The 18,717-nt window shown below is 40.8% G+C and overlaps 2 protein-coding genes across 3 annotated transcripts; both read left to right on the top strand.

Annotated features, from left to right (window-relative positions):
• Positions 1–1,152: 1,152 nt before the first annotated feature.
• On the top strand, positions 1,153–10,031 carry LOC124303607 (fatty acyl-CoA reductase 1-like). Its single transcript, XM_046761031.1, has 5 exons — positions 1,153–1,165; positions 4,960–5,561; positions 6,285–6,577; positions 8,954–9,212; positions 9,286–10,031. The coding sequence occupies exons 2-5, from the start codon at positions 4,969–4,971 to the stop codon at positions 9,641–9,643; spliced, it is 1,503 nt and encodes a 500-aa protein (XP_046616987.1). The 5' UTR covers positions 1,153–1,165; positions 4,960–4,968; the 3' UTR covers positions 9,644–10,031.
• Positions 10,032–12,324: 2,293 nt separating this feature from the next.
• On the top strand, positions 12,325–17,769 carry LOC124303608 (fatty acyl-CoA reductase 1-like). 2 transcript variants are annotated; one of them, XM_046761034.1, is made up of 5 exons: positions 12,325–12,627; positions 12,938–13,637; positions 14,361–14,653; positions 17,039–17,297; positions 17,371–17,769. In XM_046761034.1, the coding sequence occupies exons 2-5, from the start codon at positions 13,045–13,047 to the stop codon at positions 17,708–17,710; spliced, it is 1,485 nt and encodes a 494-aa protein (XP_046616990.1). In that variant the 5' UTR covers positions 12,325–12,627; positions 12,938–13,044; the 3' UTR covers positions 17,711–17,769. The 2 variants fall into 2 exon arrangements, with proteins under 2 accessions (XP_046616990.1, XP_046616988.1); XM_046761032.1 differs by lacking the exon at positions 12,325–12,627 and having other exon boundaries at positions 12,719–13,637.
• The last annotated feature ends 948 nt before the right edge of the window (positions 17,770–18,717 follow it).

Raw genomic sequence — 18,717 nt, forward strand, 5'->3', positions numbered from 1 at the left:
TAATTAGCTTTGAACTAGAATACTGTTTATGTAAATCGGAGGCTTGCGCTTCTGTTAGGCAAACTCTTATACAGATCGTACCTGTTGCTTTTGCATATTACGTAGTATATGTAAAAGCCCGTACCAGTGTTGCGCTGGAAAAATAAGAATATAAGTACGTATAATATACGTGACACTCTTCTATCGTCCTTATTGACTAATTTATGATGCAACAACGTAGCTGGCTATTTACCCGTTCGAGAAATTGTATTTTTCGTTATATCTTATTTATTCGAAATTTTAAAATCCAGGGTGCTTGAGATCACTGATGATGCGTCTGAACTCAAAATATAACTATTTTAAATCACGAACTCAATAGTGAGAATCAAGATGCAAGCAGTTGTTCTACATGAACAAAATTCGATATCGGGTGGTTTCCTAGGTAGCTAATTAATTACGAATCTGAATCCAAGATTAAGAAATTTAGAATGCTTGACTCTTTGGATGCATTATTTTCAATTTTTGAAGTTTTGAATTTTTGAATTTCGAATTTAGACACCTAAGCAGCGCGGCAGTATGCCCACAAACTCCCGAATATCGAAGTTTCATCAAAATCAAGTAGTTTCTTCCATTTTAAACTGTCATATCGGATCCAAAATTTCGAATTTCTGTATTTTAAGTTCATATTGGTAATCAGTAACCTGAAAGACCCTTGATTTTCCAATTTCGAATCAATAAGAGGTAATGACACATGTTAATATACCTAGTACAGCTTTGTTGTATCGTATGCCCATAAAATAAGACGAGTTACCAATTGTCGAGCTAGTCCTTTCAAGAGATCCTCTCTGTGTAATACTGCACACAGGTATGTAGATCTATAAACGATAAATCACAGCCTAAATCGTCAGAAATATATTTCGTTGGTCCCCATTTCGTATGGGGGTCAAGTTCAGAATTTCTACGCATGATTGCAGGTTTTGATAACGCATTCTCTATATCTTTTCGATATGCCGTTACTATTAATCTTTTTTTTTTTTTACTATAGCTGAAACCTCGCACTGTAGTGAAATCAATTAAACTGACATCTCAAAATTCACTACGGTACCCTCCAAGAATATTTTCACACATACAAATCAAGAACAAGAAGTGTGTTTTTATAATCCACCGTTCATATTACATCATAGCCGTATTATAAGTAGACCTTATTGACTGCCACGCTTTATCATTATAAAGAAGTCAGTAAGAGGTTGGCAATTATATCATTGGATTGTAATTGGAATCTTTCATTTTGTGTGAGATTTTGTGCAGTTGGGATTTCACCTCCATTCCAAATGCGTATTATTAGGGCGGTTGAATGAAAGTGACAAAGTAAGTACTTATTATCTATGGCCAATCGTGAGAACACGCAGAGTTGAGCAATTCACGCACAGTATATATTGTCACCATTCTATTCAGACACGGGTAAGTGGCACAATACCTAAGGCTACTCTACACAAAAAGGCTGAAGGTTCGTCCTGCAAGATGGTTCAATAAAACAGAACATTTTCTGGTGACAAAAAATTAAATCAACTATGGTTAAGAGAAACATTTTTACTTTCACAACCTGAAACACAAGCGATTTTACTCTCCATGCTCAACAGAGACAAATCATTTAGATTTTCCTGCGGTACTAGGGAAAAAATTAGCAATTTACGATATTGTGTACACGTGTGTAGAAAGTTCTCGAACTCTACGTAGGGAATTCTTTGGAACCGGGTTACAGCGAGACACTTGATATTTATGCGATCTCTTTCGAACCGGATTGAAGCGAGACATTGATATTCAGGCGATCCGTTATTCGTAACGATTTAGAGTTCACATATCCGTATTTTCGAAAAACTAAGTACTATTTTGAAAATCGATGGGCCGAAAACTTCGAAGACCTAAGGCTATTATCGAGGGCGTTTTTAGCCTTGCGGTTAATCTGGGCTTGATTGTATAAATTTGCAAACATCCACATTGGTTCGCGGATCTTTCCTGTACATCCTTCTTATACATTGGTTGAAGTTCAGCGCATCTACGACTATCAATCTGTTAGTTTAAGTTTCTGCAGAATCTCAATAGACAGAACTGAAAGAAACACGACTCGTGATGTAAGATTAATTCGGTGCTCTTTGTTTCCTTGTGCTATTGTTCGTATTTGAAAACATCGTCGTGCAAACGACTCATTGTAGCAATCAGCTTAGAAGAAGACTGCGATAGTTTTTTTTTTGTATTTGAACCTCAAAACCATAAAAGTGCCTTATTAGTCGTCAAAAATTTAACGACTCAAGGAATTAGTCTGGAAATGTAGCATTGAGTGGGGGATTGATGGTGACAGGGCTCTCGATGAAAGGTGTACACTAGGGTGGGCCAAAAAAAATGAGTATTTTTTTTTTTACTTTATACTCTGGAAATCGGTTGCTAGATACCTCTAAAGGATTCTCACCAAATATGAGCTCTTAATTTTGATAACAAGGTCCTCCGCTTTACAATTTTGCATTTTTTCCTGAGTTATAGAAACAAAAATTCATATCTCTTTGACAACTGTTCGTTAAAAAATATCTCTCCTTATATTCTTGTAGGAAATCGAACGCTCTACAAAAAAGGTCTCTTACAATTTTTTCGTAAACCTTACCGTTTAAAAGATATCAAAGCTTGAAGTTTGATTATTTTAAGAGAAATTTCTGTTTTGCTTATGAATTTTTTAACTCGCTTACAAAAAATTTTGATGAATTGCGCAACTCATAGTTTTGTAGGAAATTAACTGCTCTACAAAAATGGTGTCTTATGATTTGTCGATTAAGTTAAGCGTTTAAAAGATATTCATCGTCAAACTTCAATGCATACTAATTTTAACAGTTTTTGATGAATAATTCGAAAAATTTCAATTTAATTTATAAGTTTCATGAAAATTTATTCCAATGTGAGTTCCTAAGAAAAGAGAAATGTTTTAAACTATTTTTCTTTTATTTTTTTAGTTCTATATATTATATATTTTTTAATTTTCAATTTTTAATATATATTTTTATACTATTTTTCTTTTATTTTTTTAGTTCTATATATTATACATTTTTTAATTTTTAATTTTTAATATATATTTTTATACTATTTTTCTCTTTTCTTAGGAACTCACATTGGAATAAATTTTCATGAAGCTTATAAATTAAATTGAAATTTTTTGAATTATTCATCAAAAACTGTTAAAATTAGTATGCATTGAAGTTTGACGATGAATATCTTTTAAACGCTTAACTTAATCGACAAATCATAAGACACCATTTTTGTAGAGCAGTTAATTTCCTACAAAACTATGAGTTGCGCAATTCATCAAAATTTTTTGTAAGCGAGTTAAAAAATTCATAAGCAAAACAGAAATTTCTCTTAAAATAATCAAACTTCAAGCTTTGATATCTTTTAAACGGTAAGGTTTACGAAAAAATTGTAAGAGACCTTTTTTGTAGAGCGTTCGATTTCCTACAAGAATATAAGGAGAGATATTTTTTAACGAACAGTTGTCAAAGAGATATGAATTTTTGTTTCTATAACTCAGGAAAAAATGCAAAATTGTAAAGCGGAGGACCTTGTTATCAAAATTAAGAGCTCATATTTGGTGAGAATCCTTTAGAGGTATCTAGCAACCGATTTCCAGAGTATAAAGTAAAAAAAAAAATACTCATTTTTTTTGGCCCACCCTAGTGTACACACTAGGGTGGTCCTTATTTGGGGTGTTGACGAATTCCGATAAGTGCGCCCCCTAGACACGTTTGAAATAAATTAAAAAAAATGTGTGCGAAAACGGAGCGCTGTAGTCCAATTAGAAGACGTGCCTGTAAGCTCGTTTTGTTTTTCATTTGAATAACATGGGATTTTCAGACTACTTCAGTCATTATGTTTTTGAGTTGTCCTCATGAACGCAAAAAATTCTTTTTTCACATAAATCTGTTGTTCATGGATCTCGGAATATCGTAAAATCTTTCCCGATCCAGAAAAACAGACGGCGATCAAAACATTTTAATTTTAATTATTACTTTTTAAAAAAGTATAAAGTATAAACGATGTGTTTTTAAATACACTAATTGAAATACATATTTTTTCCCACATGTACAATTATTTTTTTTTACAAACTTATGACGTAAATAAGACTGCCTTTTAATTGGTGAAATACTGTCAAGCACCAAGCGGCTAAAAAGAGGTATTCTCACGTTGATCAATTTGCCGTCGTGTATAATATCAGGGGGATGGGGGGCGTAAAGGTTGTGATAACGACTTGTGGAAAAATATACGCGTAGTTGTACCCATGAACAACAGATTTATGTGAAAAAAGAATTTTTTGCGTTCATGGGGACAACTCAAAAACATAATGACTGAAGTAGTCTGAAAATCCCATGTTATTCAAATGAAAAACAAAACGAGCTTACAGGCACGTCTTCTAATTGGACTACAGCGCTCCGTTTTCGCACACATTTTTTTTGATTTATTTTAAACGTGTCTAGGGGGCGCACTTATCGGAATTCGTCAACACCCCAAATAAGGACCACCCTAGTACACACATATGTGACTTGAGTCACAATACAGTAACTGAATGAATACTTAAACCACTAGAGAAGCATAAATATCATCTCATCTTGGGACACCGGCTGACTGTATATTTCAGAACTGCTCAAGGCGCAGGTCATATGACAGCTTGGAGGACCAGTGAAATAAGTTTGGCGAAAATAGTCTGGGAAGTGCAATTTTTTTCGTCATCCTCCAAGCCTTGTAGTGTTTACACTGTACTTCCCACTTCGCGAACCGACGCTAATGGCAATCAAACGGTTATAAAGTTTGTGCCCCCCCCACTTTTGTGCTTAAAAAATCAGTGGTCTCGTGCCGTGCACCAGCCGGAGCTACGATACTCCTTTTACAACAGCCGTGCTGACAAAAACGGGAGTGCTTCTTCACTTCACGCGTCATCCTCAGTCCGCGGAGATGGAACCGTCTTCTGAAATAGCGGAATGGTACCGTGGAAGATCGATCTTTATTACCGGAGCAACAGGATTCGTTGGAAAAGTGTTGGTCGAGAAGCTTTTGCGTTCCTGCCCCGACATCGGAACGATCTTTTTGTTGATCCGTGACAAGAAGGACACGTCCTCTCGAGACCGTGTCGAGCAGTTACTGTCGACGCGTTTGTTCGACGAGATTCGAACCGCTCAAGCAAGTCCGAGAGACAGACTCGTCGCTATTCCAGGGGATGTTGGGGTTCCAGGCCTGGGAATAACCGACGAAGACAGGCGGCTTCTGCAGGAAACAGTTTCGGTGGTTTTTCACGTCGCAGCGACGGTAAGATTCACGGAGCCTCTGCGAAAAGCGGTAGCCATTAACATCGAGGGCACCAAGGCGGTACTCCAGCTCTCTCAAGGGATGAAAAACCTCCACGCCATTGTCCACGTATCCACGGCTTACGCGAACTGCGGCAACCCCGTCATCCATGAATGCATCTATCCGCCACCGATGGACTTGTATAAGGTGCGGCACTGCGTGGCTGGCCTCGATGACGAGCTTTTGGACCTAATCACACCCAGGTGAATGTAGTTGCGTTTTCTGTATGGTTCTTGGTGCTTGGTTCCAAGTATAATATCCGCGTCGAATACAAACGTGGAAAAAATGTGCACACGATTCACGTGGTGAAATGGCTTATAGTGCACGTCTGCTTATTTACGGTTGAGGCATAAATCCATGTAGATCAACAACGCTTCCGAGACATACGCTGAGCGTCACGTACGTAAAGTTGGCCCACCCACCGCGGATTTTCAAATTTTTTTATGGCTTGGTTTGGTGGCGTTTCGTAGTCCAACTTTAAGGTTTGATGGCAAATAATTTTTTCAAAATTTTTCTTATGGAGTTATCCCCCCTTGCCCCCTCCCTCGTGTTAGAACGAATCATCTGAAATCCCGAAAAAAGTTTTGTAATATTAGAATTTCAAATCTGGGACGTTGACGAATCGACGACAAAGCTTGGGGAGAAATCCGTAATAAGTCGTAATGGCGGGTACCTGAATGCCGAGTCAGCGAAAGATGCGAGGCGTGATTTTGCGAATGGTCTTTCTTAGGGACATTTCTTTTTTCGAAAATCCTTATGGAATATTTTATTTCAATTTTTTTTACGAAATTACGAGTCTCCGCCGTGAATGAACTTTTTCCGAGCCACCTCCAAAAAATGCAAAAAGCTTGAAAATCCGAGGTGGGAGGGACAACTTTACAATAAGTTGACGCGTATTTTACTTTGGTTTGATGTTTTATTCGAAGGTTGATTGGTAAGCTCCCCAATACTTACACATTCACCAAAGCTATAGCGGAACACTTAGTCGCAGAGCATTCGACTCGATTGCCAATTGTTGTGGTGCGGCCTTCCATCGTCTTAGCCTCGTGGATGGAACCGGTTCCAGGATGGACTGACGGTTACAATGGCCCAACTTTGGCGGTGATTGGTACTGGCAAGGGATTGGTGAACAGTATTTACGGGAAGAAGGAGCTTGTGGCTGATCTGATACCCGTCGACGTGTGCGTCAATCTTCTCGTAGCTGCCGCATGGGAAATCGGTATGTTCTTCCTAGCAGTCGATTTTTTTTGCCTGTAGCTGTGGGTTTCCATGGGTAAAACTTCACCGTTGCTAGCTTTCGATATCTCACATTCTATATTATCTAAGGACACATACAGTGGCGTGGATTTTTCCCGCTCCTCGGTCACTCGGAGAAAATGACCGAGAACTTACCGCGTGCACAATAATTTGGCGTCGACGATGTACCGTGGATCTAAAACAATATCGCGAAGTTTTGTTGGGCGCCTGGCGTGATCAACACGCCTCGAAATCATTAATGCGCTATACCTCGGGCATATGCTCGATAGCTCACTACCGCGGAGAGGGGAAGGGTAATTTTTGGAGAGAGAGAGACACTCGAAATACACATGCTACTTAACAAAAGAAGTAAAATGAAATCTTATATTTCACAATAGCGGTGATACAAAAACAAAAAAAAAATAATCCAAAAGTCGCTCATCGCGATTCTAAAAGTAATCAGAAAATCACACGTAACCTACTCTATTTCTTACTCTACTGAGCTCGCGGCTCCCTAACTAAAATGCCACTCAACCATCACAAAATCGCCATACGCTATTCTCAATTTGCAAATTCGCCGTTTCTTCTCCACAGCAATAATTGCTTAAAACCAAAACTAAAACTACTTTCTCGACGCTGCGTCGTCGGGCTACCGAACAGACGGCGTCCTCAACCTTACCCGAGATCTCACCCGACTCGGAGCTTCGACGCTACCGCGAGCTGCCCTAAATCTAAACGTGACAACATAACTTAACCTCAAGCTTATTTCAACTAAACAAATCCGCAGCGCCACTTTATTTCAGACGCAACCAAAACTCAATACTCGAACTTCTCGTCTCAACCGCTACTCAACGCAACGGCAATTTCGACTATTCATCACCTCAACTCGACTAAACACTATCTTAAATAAACGGCAACTTAACTAAGCGCAAGCACCACTAAATGTAACTTCAACTAAACACAATCTCAAGGTAACACAACTCAATTAACATTATCTTAACTGAACGGGCACGGAACAAAGCGCAAGCGCAACTAAACGTAACCTAAACTATACGCTATCGCAACGCATCCGAAATCAAACCTTCTCAAAATCCTCGAAAACGTTATTCGCTAATCCGAGCACTCCAATTCGGCACTTCCCGACCTACACGAGAGGTGACACTGAAAAACCCGATAACGCGGCTCGACCCGGTACAGCTGAATTCGGCTGTACTTAATTTCAAAAACGAGAGAGACTCAACTAAAACCCCTGACTCTGCTCAACTTTCTCAAGAACTCAAAATTTACTCTACTCTAACTCGCGTACTCAGGCTACGGTCATCAAGCAAAAGAATCGGCAAAAGAATTTCGAGTACTTTTCTACAACGCTAATCCAAAACGACTATCCGTTACTCGGCAAGCCTTTTCGTAATTGGGCTCGAAATTCAATCGCGGGGATTGAAGCAATGCTTACCTTCTACATCCTTATAACCCCCTTTCCATTCCCCTCGCGATTTTTGGGCGACTCCATTACTTCGCTAAACTCCCCAAAACGCGACTAATTATCACGACCGCCAGAACTAGAGTGGTTTCAAAAACCTATGACCTGCCGCAACACGGATCTCGATACGCCATCCCATACGTGATGCACGTGACCCACAAGAATACGCAATAATCGATCCGTCATCGATTTCGTTGATTGCGCAACTCGACGCGCACCTTTAATAGCATCGCTGCGCAGAACTTGACGCTAGATCGCAATCTCGTCCTCCGCGCAACTCCATGACGACTTGGTGGTGAGCGTGGTGCTCCTTCGTCGCTAGTCGGTCCGTCGCAAGTTCGCTAGTCAATTGTTGGCGGGGTGTACGGGGAGAGGCTGCGGCGCGCCGGCCGCCAGCGGGAATCGCGTCCACCTTGGATTCCCGCGATGCGGGGATCAGCGTTGGCTCACCCTCCGCAGCCTCGACATCCGTCCTTCGCAATTGTCGCTAGTCCGCCTCGCCGCAATTTCCTCGAATTCGGTGCCGACTTCTGCCTAATGCCGGTGTAACTCGAAAAATAAAAAAAACGTGAAATATCTTACGCTATTCGCTAAGGTGTCCCCTCTCGTAGTTTCGGATGCGTGACTCCAGTCCTGGCGCTCTTTTGCAAAGACTTCGCGACTCAATTGCGAAAATTCCTAAATTTTGGTTCCGCCCAGGGTTCAAGGATCCTCTTGTAACGGGTATTAAAAATGCCACGTTACAATACATAATACAGTAGATGGTAATAGTAAAGGTTGGATGCTGAAAGATAATTTTGCTTCTCCTCCTGGGTCCGATCGTCTTAATTTGAGCGATGGCTTGGTGCGTACGCGTGATCACTTTTTATGTTTTATCAGGGAGCAGAGAAAATACGAGACTCGTGCCGGATCTACGCGTATACAATTGTGTCTCCAGACCATTCAGTCCTATTACGTGGGGCTTGTTTACAGAGGAAATCAATGATTGTGAGATGAAATATGCCCCAAGTGACGTCTTCATGATTCCAAATTTCACGATGACTGATTGCAGAATGACGCATATAGTGAGCGACGTCTTGAGGCAGATACCCGCTAGTTTGGCAGATTACCTCACCTGGATGTCGGGTGGAAAACCGAGGTGAGTGACATATACTGAAATACTGGGGCAATTATGACGGGGATAATTGAAAATTGAAATCGATTGTTTGCAGACTTCGCGCGTACCAAAAAAAGATTCATGATGTGAGCGAATCATTAGAATTCTTTACAACACACGAATGGGAATTTGAGTCAACAAATATCAAGCTATTGAGGGATCGGATGTCGCACGTCGATCGGGAAACCTTCAATATTGACATGTCGAAGATAGAATGGAGGAAGTTTATATACAATTACTTTATGGGCATTCGGCGAAATGTCTTGTGCGAGAAAGATAGTACTCTCGAACACGGCAGAAAGATGATTGCCAGGAAAGTGCTGATAGCGAAGATCATCCTCTCGAGCATCCTCGTCGGCATCCTATTCGGTGTCATTAGGTTTTATGAATTTCAGTTCCAAGATATTCCGTGAATCGTTTGCAATTTTTTGAAAATATATTCAACCTCATTGTCAGATTAGTCAAGTCCCGTATGCTCGTTGATACAAATCTATTTATTGTCAATTACAAGTATGTATGAATATTGAAAAATTGTATTTTCATTTCGAAACATCTGAAAACCGGGACGATAAAAAAAAAAACAATGCTTGAAAAAATTGAGAAAAATCTGAAATGTTTGGAATCAAAAATACAGTTTCTGACAACGCTTTGAGATTCAAGAAGAAGATCCTTTTCAAAATCATTTTAAATATTCGTACATAATTGAGCGGTTGAATAAATAAAAAATGGGTGCGTGTACTTATGTACGCGCGTGAGAAGTTATACTTCTTTGGCATCTTTGAAAAACAATAAAACAAATAACGGATGTCTTACATTATATTTAAATAATCTATTAAATTATTGTCACGAACCTTTTTATTAAATGTTCTATTAAATTTATTTCTTCATTTTGTAAATATTAAAAAACCAATAATAAATATTCAACATTGATAATTTAATAATAATATTTAGTATTAATTATATTAAATAATGATATTTTAATTTATATCAATAAATAACACATACGGATAACTAACCTCAATTATATTGGAGCACTTGAAAAAGTATTTCAGCACAATTTTTTCACTAATATTCACAAATAGTAAATAATATTAATCCAAATATTCAATTTAAATCACTACTGAATCTATTTTATTGCCACATATATAATTCGCACTTGTATGAAAATAAAACACGTGTTGTGATTGTAAAAACTAAAACCATGTGGATAAATATTTAGCTTTTTTTCGAGACTTAATGAATTCGGTTGAGTGGGCAACTTCATCCTGTTAATTTTGTGTTACAGTTTTGTGTTACAGTGATGCGCGCGCATCCTGAAATTTCACTCTCATCAGTTTTTCATAACGCGCCTAAAGAAGTATAACTTCAAAAATCTTAAAAAAATCAGTGAGTGGGCAACTTCATCCTGTTAATTTTGTGTTACAGTTTTGTGTTACAGTGATGCGCGCGCATCCTGAAATTTCACTCTCATCAGTTTTTCATAACGCGCCTAAAGAAGTATAACTTAAAAAATCTTAAAAAATTCAGGGTACTGTTTCAGAATTGGGACAAATGCAGAATTTTTTTTTAAACAAAATTAGAAACGGTGAGGGTCGGACGTTGGTTGGTTTACATGGACTTGCCCATATGCTCGTGCATGTGAATATAAATCGTCACAAAAAGTTGTTTGCGCAGAATGCATATCGAACCGTCGAAGATACAATTTACTCTCCCGAAAAAATTGCGATAAATGTACCGAGTTAATTGGCTCCTAAAATTGCTACGTACTAGCTGTTTGTCACGCAAGCGCTGAAATAAGATATTTCGAACGTAACCGCCAAGATTAGATATTTCTGACATAACTCCTAAGATAAGCTGTTCCTAACGTAACTGATGAGATAAGCCCTTTGGCTTAGCAGGTATCGATCTACGAAAATTTTCAATTATACATAAATTACATTATAGCGAAAATAGTTGGCGATCCGTCATTATCAAGTATCGGGGGCAAACCGAGATCGGCTAATCAGCGACACTTCTTTCAAACGATTAGAAAAGAATATTCCACAAAAGTATGTCTCAGCAAATGTACGCATGCACCAACAATATGTTATGTAGGTTTGTGAAAGACAAGAAATGCAACGACATGCTGGCTTATTAGTAACAATAAACTAATTTTAACGTTGCCTCTAAACAATACATGCAGCGAGAAAGGTGTTAAGGCCTTCTTACAAAGAAAATGAACCATCAAGATACATTATGCACGTATGATAGGGTCAATCAATGGCGCGATCAATGTGATTCCCTTACCAGCAGCGCGAGGAGTAAATCATCGCAGTTTGATTTCGATCTTGCTGCCTGTTCGGATTTCAACCTTCGATTTAATTTCATTCGCTTCTTAATACCACAGCAATCGTTGTTCTCTTTTAATAATGAGTATTTGTGACGTCTTAGGTATAATTATTCACCTCATGATTTTATCCCGCATACACATGTGTATTATAACCTATCGCACATAGTATCGAATATGAGAGTGCGCAATACGTATTTATGACCATTAACAATTTAATATATTTATATTTCTACTACCTCCGGTATGATCGAATCTACCGTGAGAAATTCGGCACCTCTGGGTCGTAAAATTTTTTACGTTCAGTCGCTTTGGTATCTATCATTGACTGAAAATTGCAAAGGTCGGTGGGTCAAGAATTGTTCCTACGTACAAGATCCGGCATTTAGAATTTCCAAATTCTGAGTTTAAATTCGTAATCATGCAGCTACTCTAAACACTGACGCTGCGATCTTGAAGTTTCGAATGAACAAGAGGCGAGAAGTACTGTGCGTCCTAAATGGGTTGAATAACTAGCTTTCTTTGAGTCATAGCTTCATCAATATGCGCCATGGAGAAATCTCACTTATATCCCTTAATATCATACATCATCATCATACATGATGCATCAAACATAGTTTCACAGTCCGAAACCAAATTTCGGACGTTCGGATGTTCGGATGTTCAGAAAGTGACGTCACCCAAAATTTTTTTTCTCTTGACGTCATCGATATATAGTACTCGACAGCGAAAATCAGCTAGCCGAATCACTCAGTCTGGAAACAACCGCGTAGTAGAGCGGACGTATGAGAACCGCGCTCCGCAGATTTCGAGTACCGGGTACTCTACCTCCTGGATCCTGCACCCCGGGTCCGCTTCCTGGTGCAACTCGAGTTCCAGGACAAGCGTTCCGTGATTTCTACGCTCCAGGTCCTTTATGTGCTGAATTTCGACCTCCAGGAGAAATGCTCCGTGGTTCCTCGCTATATTCCATATTCTTCCAGATATAGCCGAAGAATTAGATCTTGACATTCTGATAAACGAATCCATCAACCTCAACAACTGTAGAAAGGCAGCTTTCGGTACATCAAGGTGAAACAAAAGTGCACTTTGTGTACAAGAGACTGAGAAGCTTAAGGGTGTTATTTATCGCTAGTCGACCCCTCATCCCCCTCACACACACGCACACACACACACACACCTTGCACTCAGCTTCACACTTCGGAAATGAACGTTCAACCGCGTCTAGTCTTAATCAGCAGTTTTGGCAATGTAATTTTTTGCATCACCATTAATAGTCACGCTATTACACTGTACTTCCCACTTCGCGAACCGACGCTATTGGCAATCAAACAGTTATAAAGTTTGTGCCCCCCCCACTTTTGTGCTTAAAAAATCAGTGGTCTCGTGCCGTGCACCAGCCGGAGCTACGATACTCCTTTTACAACAGCCGTGCTGACAAAAACGGGAGTGCTTCTTCACTTCACGCGTCATCCTCAGTCGGCGGAGATGGAACCGTCCTCCGAAATAGCGGAATGGTACCGTGGAAGATCGATCTTTATTACCGGAGCAACAGGATTCGTTGGAAAAGTGTTGGTCGAGAAGCTTTTGCGTTCCTGCCCCGACATCGGAACGATCTTTTTGTTGATCCGTGACAAGAAGGACACGTCCTCTCGAGACCGTGTCGAGCAGTTACTGTCGACGCGTTTGTTCGACGAGATTCGAACCGCTCAAGCAAGTCCGAGAGACAGACTCGTCGCTATTCCAGGGGATGTTGGCGTTCCAGGCCTGGGAATAACCGACGAAGACAGGCGGCTTCTGCAGGAAACAGTTTCGGTGGTTTTTCACGTCGCAGCGACGGTGAGATTCACGGAGCCTCTGCGAAAAGCGGTGGCCATTAACATCGAGGGCACCAAGGCGGTACTCCAGCTCTCTCAGGGGATGAAAAACCTCCACGCCATTGTCCACGTATCCACGGCTTACGCGAACTGCGGCAACCCCGTCATCCATGAACGCATCTATCCGCCACCGATGGACTTGTATAAGGTGCGGCACTGCGTGGCTGGCCTCGATGACGAGCTTTTGGACCTAATCACACCCAGGTGAATGTAGTTGCGTTTTCTGTATGGTTCACGGTGCTTGGTTCCAAGTATAATATCCGCATCGAATGCAAACGTGGAAAAAATGTGCACACGATTCACGTGGTGAAATGGCTTATAGTGCACGTCAGCTTATTTACGGTTGAGGCATAAATCCATGTAGATCAACAACGCTTCCGAGACATACGCTGAGCGTCACGTACGTAAAGTTGGCCCACCCACCGCGGATTTTCAAATTTTTTTATGGCTTGGTTTGGTGGCGTTTCGTAGTCCAACTTTAAGGTTTGATGGCAAATAATTTTTTCAAAATTTTTCTTATGGAGTTATCCCCCCTTGCCCCCTCCCTCGTGTTAGAACGAATCATCTGAAATCCCGAAAAAAGTTTTGTAATATTAGAATTTCAAATCTGGGACGTTGACGAATCGACGACAAAGCTTGGGGAGAAATCCGTAATAAGTCGTAATGGCGGGTACCTGAATGCCGAGTCAGCGAAAGATGCGAGGCGTGATTTTGCGAATGGTCTTTCTTAGGGACATTTCTTTTTTCGAAAATCCTTATGGAATATTTTATTTCAATTTTTTTTACGAAATTACGAGTCTCCGCCGTGAATGAACTTTTTCCGAGCCACCTCCAAAAAATGCAAAAAGCTTGAAAATCCGAGGTGGGAGGGACAACTTTACAATAGGTTGACGCGTATTTTACTTTGGTTTGATGTTTTATTCGAAGGTTGATTGGTAAGCTCCCCAACACTTACACATTCACCAAAGCTATAGCGGAACACTTAGTCGCAGAGCATTCGACTCGATTGCCAATTGTTGTGGTGCGGCCTTCCATCGTCTTAGCCTCGTGGAAGGAACCGGTTCCAGGATGGACTGACAGTTACAATGGCCCAAATTTCGCGGTGATTGGTACTGGCAAGGGATTGGTGAACAGTATTTACGGGAAGAAGGAGCTTGTGGCTGATCTGATACCCGTCGACGTGTGCGTCAATCTTCTCGTAGCTGCCGCATGGGAAATCGGTATGTTCTTCCTAGCAGTCGATTTTTTTTGCCTGTAGCTGTGGGTTTCCATGGGTAAAACTTCACCGTTGCTAGCTTTCGATCTCTCACATTCTATATTATCTAAGGACACATACAGTGACGTGAATTTTTCCCGCTCCTCGGCCACTCGGAGAAAATGACCGAGAACTTACCGCGTGCACAATAATTTGGCGTCGACGATGCACCGTGGATCTAAAACAATATCGCGAAGTTTTGTTGGGCGCCTGGCGTGATCAACACGCCTCGAAATCATTAATGCGCTATACCTCGGGCATATGCTCGATAGCTCACTACCGCGGAGAGGGGAAGGGTAATTTTTGGCGAGAAAGAGAGACACTCGAATTACACATGCTACTTAACAAAAGAAGTAAAATAAAATCTTATATTTCACAATAGCGGTGACACAAAAACAAAAAAAAATAATCCAAAAGTCGCTCATCGCGATTCTAAAAGTAAACAGAAAATTACACGTAACCTACTCTATTTCTTACTCTACTGAGCTCGCGGCTCCCTAACTAAAATGCCACTCAACCATCACAAAATCGCCATACGCTATTCCCAATTTGCAAATTCGCCGTTTCTTCTCCACAGCAATAATTGCTTAAGACCAAAACTAAAACTACTTTCTCGACGGTGCGTCGTCGGGCTACCGAACAGACGGCGTCCTCAACCTTACCCGAGATCTCACCCGACTCGGAGCTTCGACGCTACCGCGAGCTGCCCTAAATCTAACCGTGACAACATAACTTAACCTCAAGCTTATTTCAACTAAACAAATCCGCAGCGCAACTATATTTCAGACGCAACCAAAACTCAATACTCGAACTTCTCGTCTCAACCGCTACTCAACGCAACGGCAATTTCGACTATTCATCACCTCAACTCGACTAAACACTATCTTAAATAAACGGCAACTTAACTAAGCGCAAGCACCACTAAATGTAACTTCAACTAAACACAATCTCAAGGTAACACAACTCAATTAACATTATCTCAACTAAACGGATACGGAACAAAGCGCAAGTGCAACTAAACGTAACCTAAACTATACGCTATCGCAACGCATCCGAAATCAAACCTTCTCAAAATCCTCGAAAACGTTATTCGCTAATCCGAGCACTCCAATTCGGCACTTCCCGACCTACTCGAGAGGTGACACAGAAAAACCCGATAACGCGGCTCGACCCGGTACAGCTGAATTCGGCTGTACTTAATTTCAAAAACGAGAGAGACTCAACTAAAACCCCTGACTCTGCTCAACTTTCTCAAGAACTCAAAATTTACTCTACTCTAACTCGCGTACTCAGGCTACGGTCATCAAGCAAAAGAATCGGCAAAAGAATTTCGAGTACTTTTCTACAACGCTAATCCAAAACGACTATCCGTTACTCGGCAAGCCTTTTCGTAATTGGGCTCGAAATTCAATCGCGGGGATTGAAGCAATGCTTACCTTCTACATCCTTATAACCCCCTTTCCATTCCCCTCGCGATTTTTGGGCGACTCCATTACTTCGCTAAACTCCCCAAAACGCGACTAATTATCACGACCGCCAGAACTACAGCGGTTTCAAAAACCTATGACCTGCCGCAACACGGATCTCGATACGCCATCCCATACGTGATGCACGTGACCCACAAGAATACGCAATAATCGATCCGTCATCGATTTCGTTGATTGCGCAACTCGACGCGCACCTTTAATAGCATCGCTGCGCAGAACTTGACGCTAGATCGCAATCTTGTCCTCCGCGCAACTCCATGACGACTTGGTGGTGAGCGTGGTGCTCCTTCGTCGCTAGTCGGTCCGTCGCAAGTTCGCTAGTCAATTGTTGGCGGGGTGTAGGGGGAGAGGCTGCGGCGCGCCGGCCGCCAGCGGGAATCGCGTCCACCTTGGATTCCCGCGATGCGGGGATCAGCGTTGGCTCACCCTCCGCAGCCTCGACATCCGTCCTTCGCAATTGTCGCTAGTCCGCCTCGCCGCAATTTCCTCGAATTCGGTGCCGACTTCTGCCTGATGCCGGTGTAACTCGAAAAATAAAAAAATAAAAAAAACCTGAAATATCTTACGCTATTCGCTAAGGTGTCCCCTCTCGTAGTTTTGGATGCGTGACTCCAGTCCTGGCGTTCTTTTGCAAAGACTTCGCGACTCAATTGCGAAAATTCCTAAAGTTTGGTTCCGCCCAGGGTTCAAGGATCCTTTTTTAACGGGCATCAAAAATGCCACGTTACAATACATAATACAGTAGATGGTAATAGTAACGATTGGATGCTGAGAGATAACTTTGCTTCTCCCCCTGGGTCCGATCGTCTTAATTTGAGCGATGGCTTGGTGCGTACGCGTGATCACTTTTTACGTTTTATCAGGGAGCAGAGAAAATACGAGACTCGTGCCGGATCTACGCGTATACAATTGTGTCTCCAGACCATTCAGTCCCATTACGTGGGCCTTCTTTACAGAGGAAGTCAATGATTGTGAGACGAAATATGCCCCAAGTGACGTTTTCATGATTCCAAGTCTCACGATGACTGATTGCAGAATAACGCAAATAGTGAGCGACGTCTTGAGGCAGATACCCGCTAGTTTGGCAGATTACCTCACCTGGATGTCGGGTGGAAAACCGAGGTGAGTGACATATACTGAAATACTGGGGCAATTATGACGGGGATAATTGAAAATTGAAATCGATTGTTTGCAGACTTCGCGCGTACCAAAAAAAGATTCATGATGTGAGCGAATCATTAGAATTCTTTACAACACACGAATGGGAATTTGAGTCAACAAATATCAAGCTATTGAGGGATCGGATGTCGCACGTCGATCGGGAAACCTTCAATATTGACATGTCGAAGATAGAATGGAGGAAGTATATCTACAATTACTTTATGGGCATTCGGCGATATATCTGGTGCGAGAAAGATAGTACTCTCGAACACGGCAGAAAGATGATTGCCAGGAAAGTGCTGATAGCGAAGATCAGCCTCTCGAGCATCCTCGTCGGCATCCTATTCGGTGTCATTAGGTTTTATGAATTTTAGTTCCAAGATATTCCGTGAATCGTTTGCAATTTTTTGAAAATATATTCAACCTCATTGTCAGATTATTAGTCAAGTCCCGTATGCTCGTTGATACAAATCTATTCATTGTCAATTACAAGTATGTATGAATATTGAAAAATTGTATTTTCATTTCGAAACATCTGAAAACCGGGACGATAAAAAAAAAAAAATGCTTGAAAAAATTGAGAAAAATCTGAAATGTTTGGAATCAAAAATACAGTTTCTGACAACGCTTTGAGATTCAAGAAGAAGATCCTTTTCAAAATCATTTTAAATATTTGTACATAGTTGAGCGGTTGAACAAAAAATCTTTAAAAAATCAGGGTACTGTTTCAGAATTGGCACAAATGCAGAATTTTTATTTAAACAAAATTAGAAAGGTGAGGGTCGGACGTTGGTTGGTTTACATGGACTTGCCCATATGCTCGTGCATGTGAATATAAATCGTCACAAAAAGTTGTTTGCGCAGAATGCATATCGAACCGTCGAAGATACAATTTACTCTCCCGAAAAAATTGCGATAAATGTACCGAGTTAATTGGCTCCTAAAATTGCTACGTACTAGCTGTTTGTCACGCAAGCGCTGAAATAAGATATTTCGAACGTAACCGCCAAGATTAGATATTTCTGACATAACTCCTAAGATAAGCTGTTCCTAACGTAACTGATGAGATAAGCCCTTTGGCTTAGCAGGTATCGATCTACGAAAATTTTCAATTATACATAAATTACATTATAGCGAAAATAGTTGGCGATCCGTCATTATCAAGTATCGGGGGCAAACCGAGATCGGCTAATCAGCGACACTTCTTTCAAACGATTAGAAAAGAATATTCCACAAAAGTATGTCTCAGCAAATGTACGCATGCACCAACAATATGTTATGTAGGTTTGTGAAAGACAAGAAATGCAACGACATGCTGGCTTATTAGTAACAATAAACTAATTTTAACGTTGCCTCTAAACAATACATGCAGCGAGAAAGG

This window comes from Neodiprion virginianus, chromosome 4 (assembly GCF_021901495.1).
Source record: "Neodiprion virginianus isolate iyNeoVirg1 chromosome 4, iyNeoVirg1.1, whole genome shotgun sequence".
NCBI lineage: Eukaryota > Metazoa > Arthropoda > Insecta > Hymenoptera > Diprionidae > Neodiprion > Neodiprion virginianus.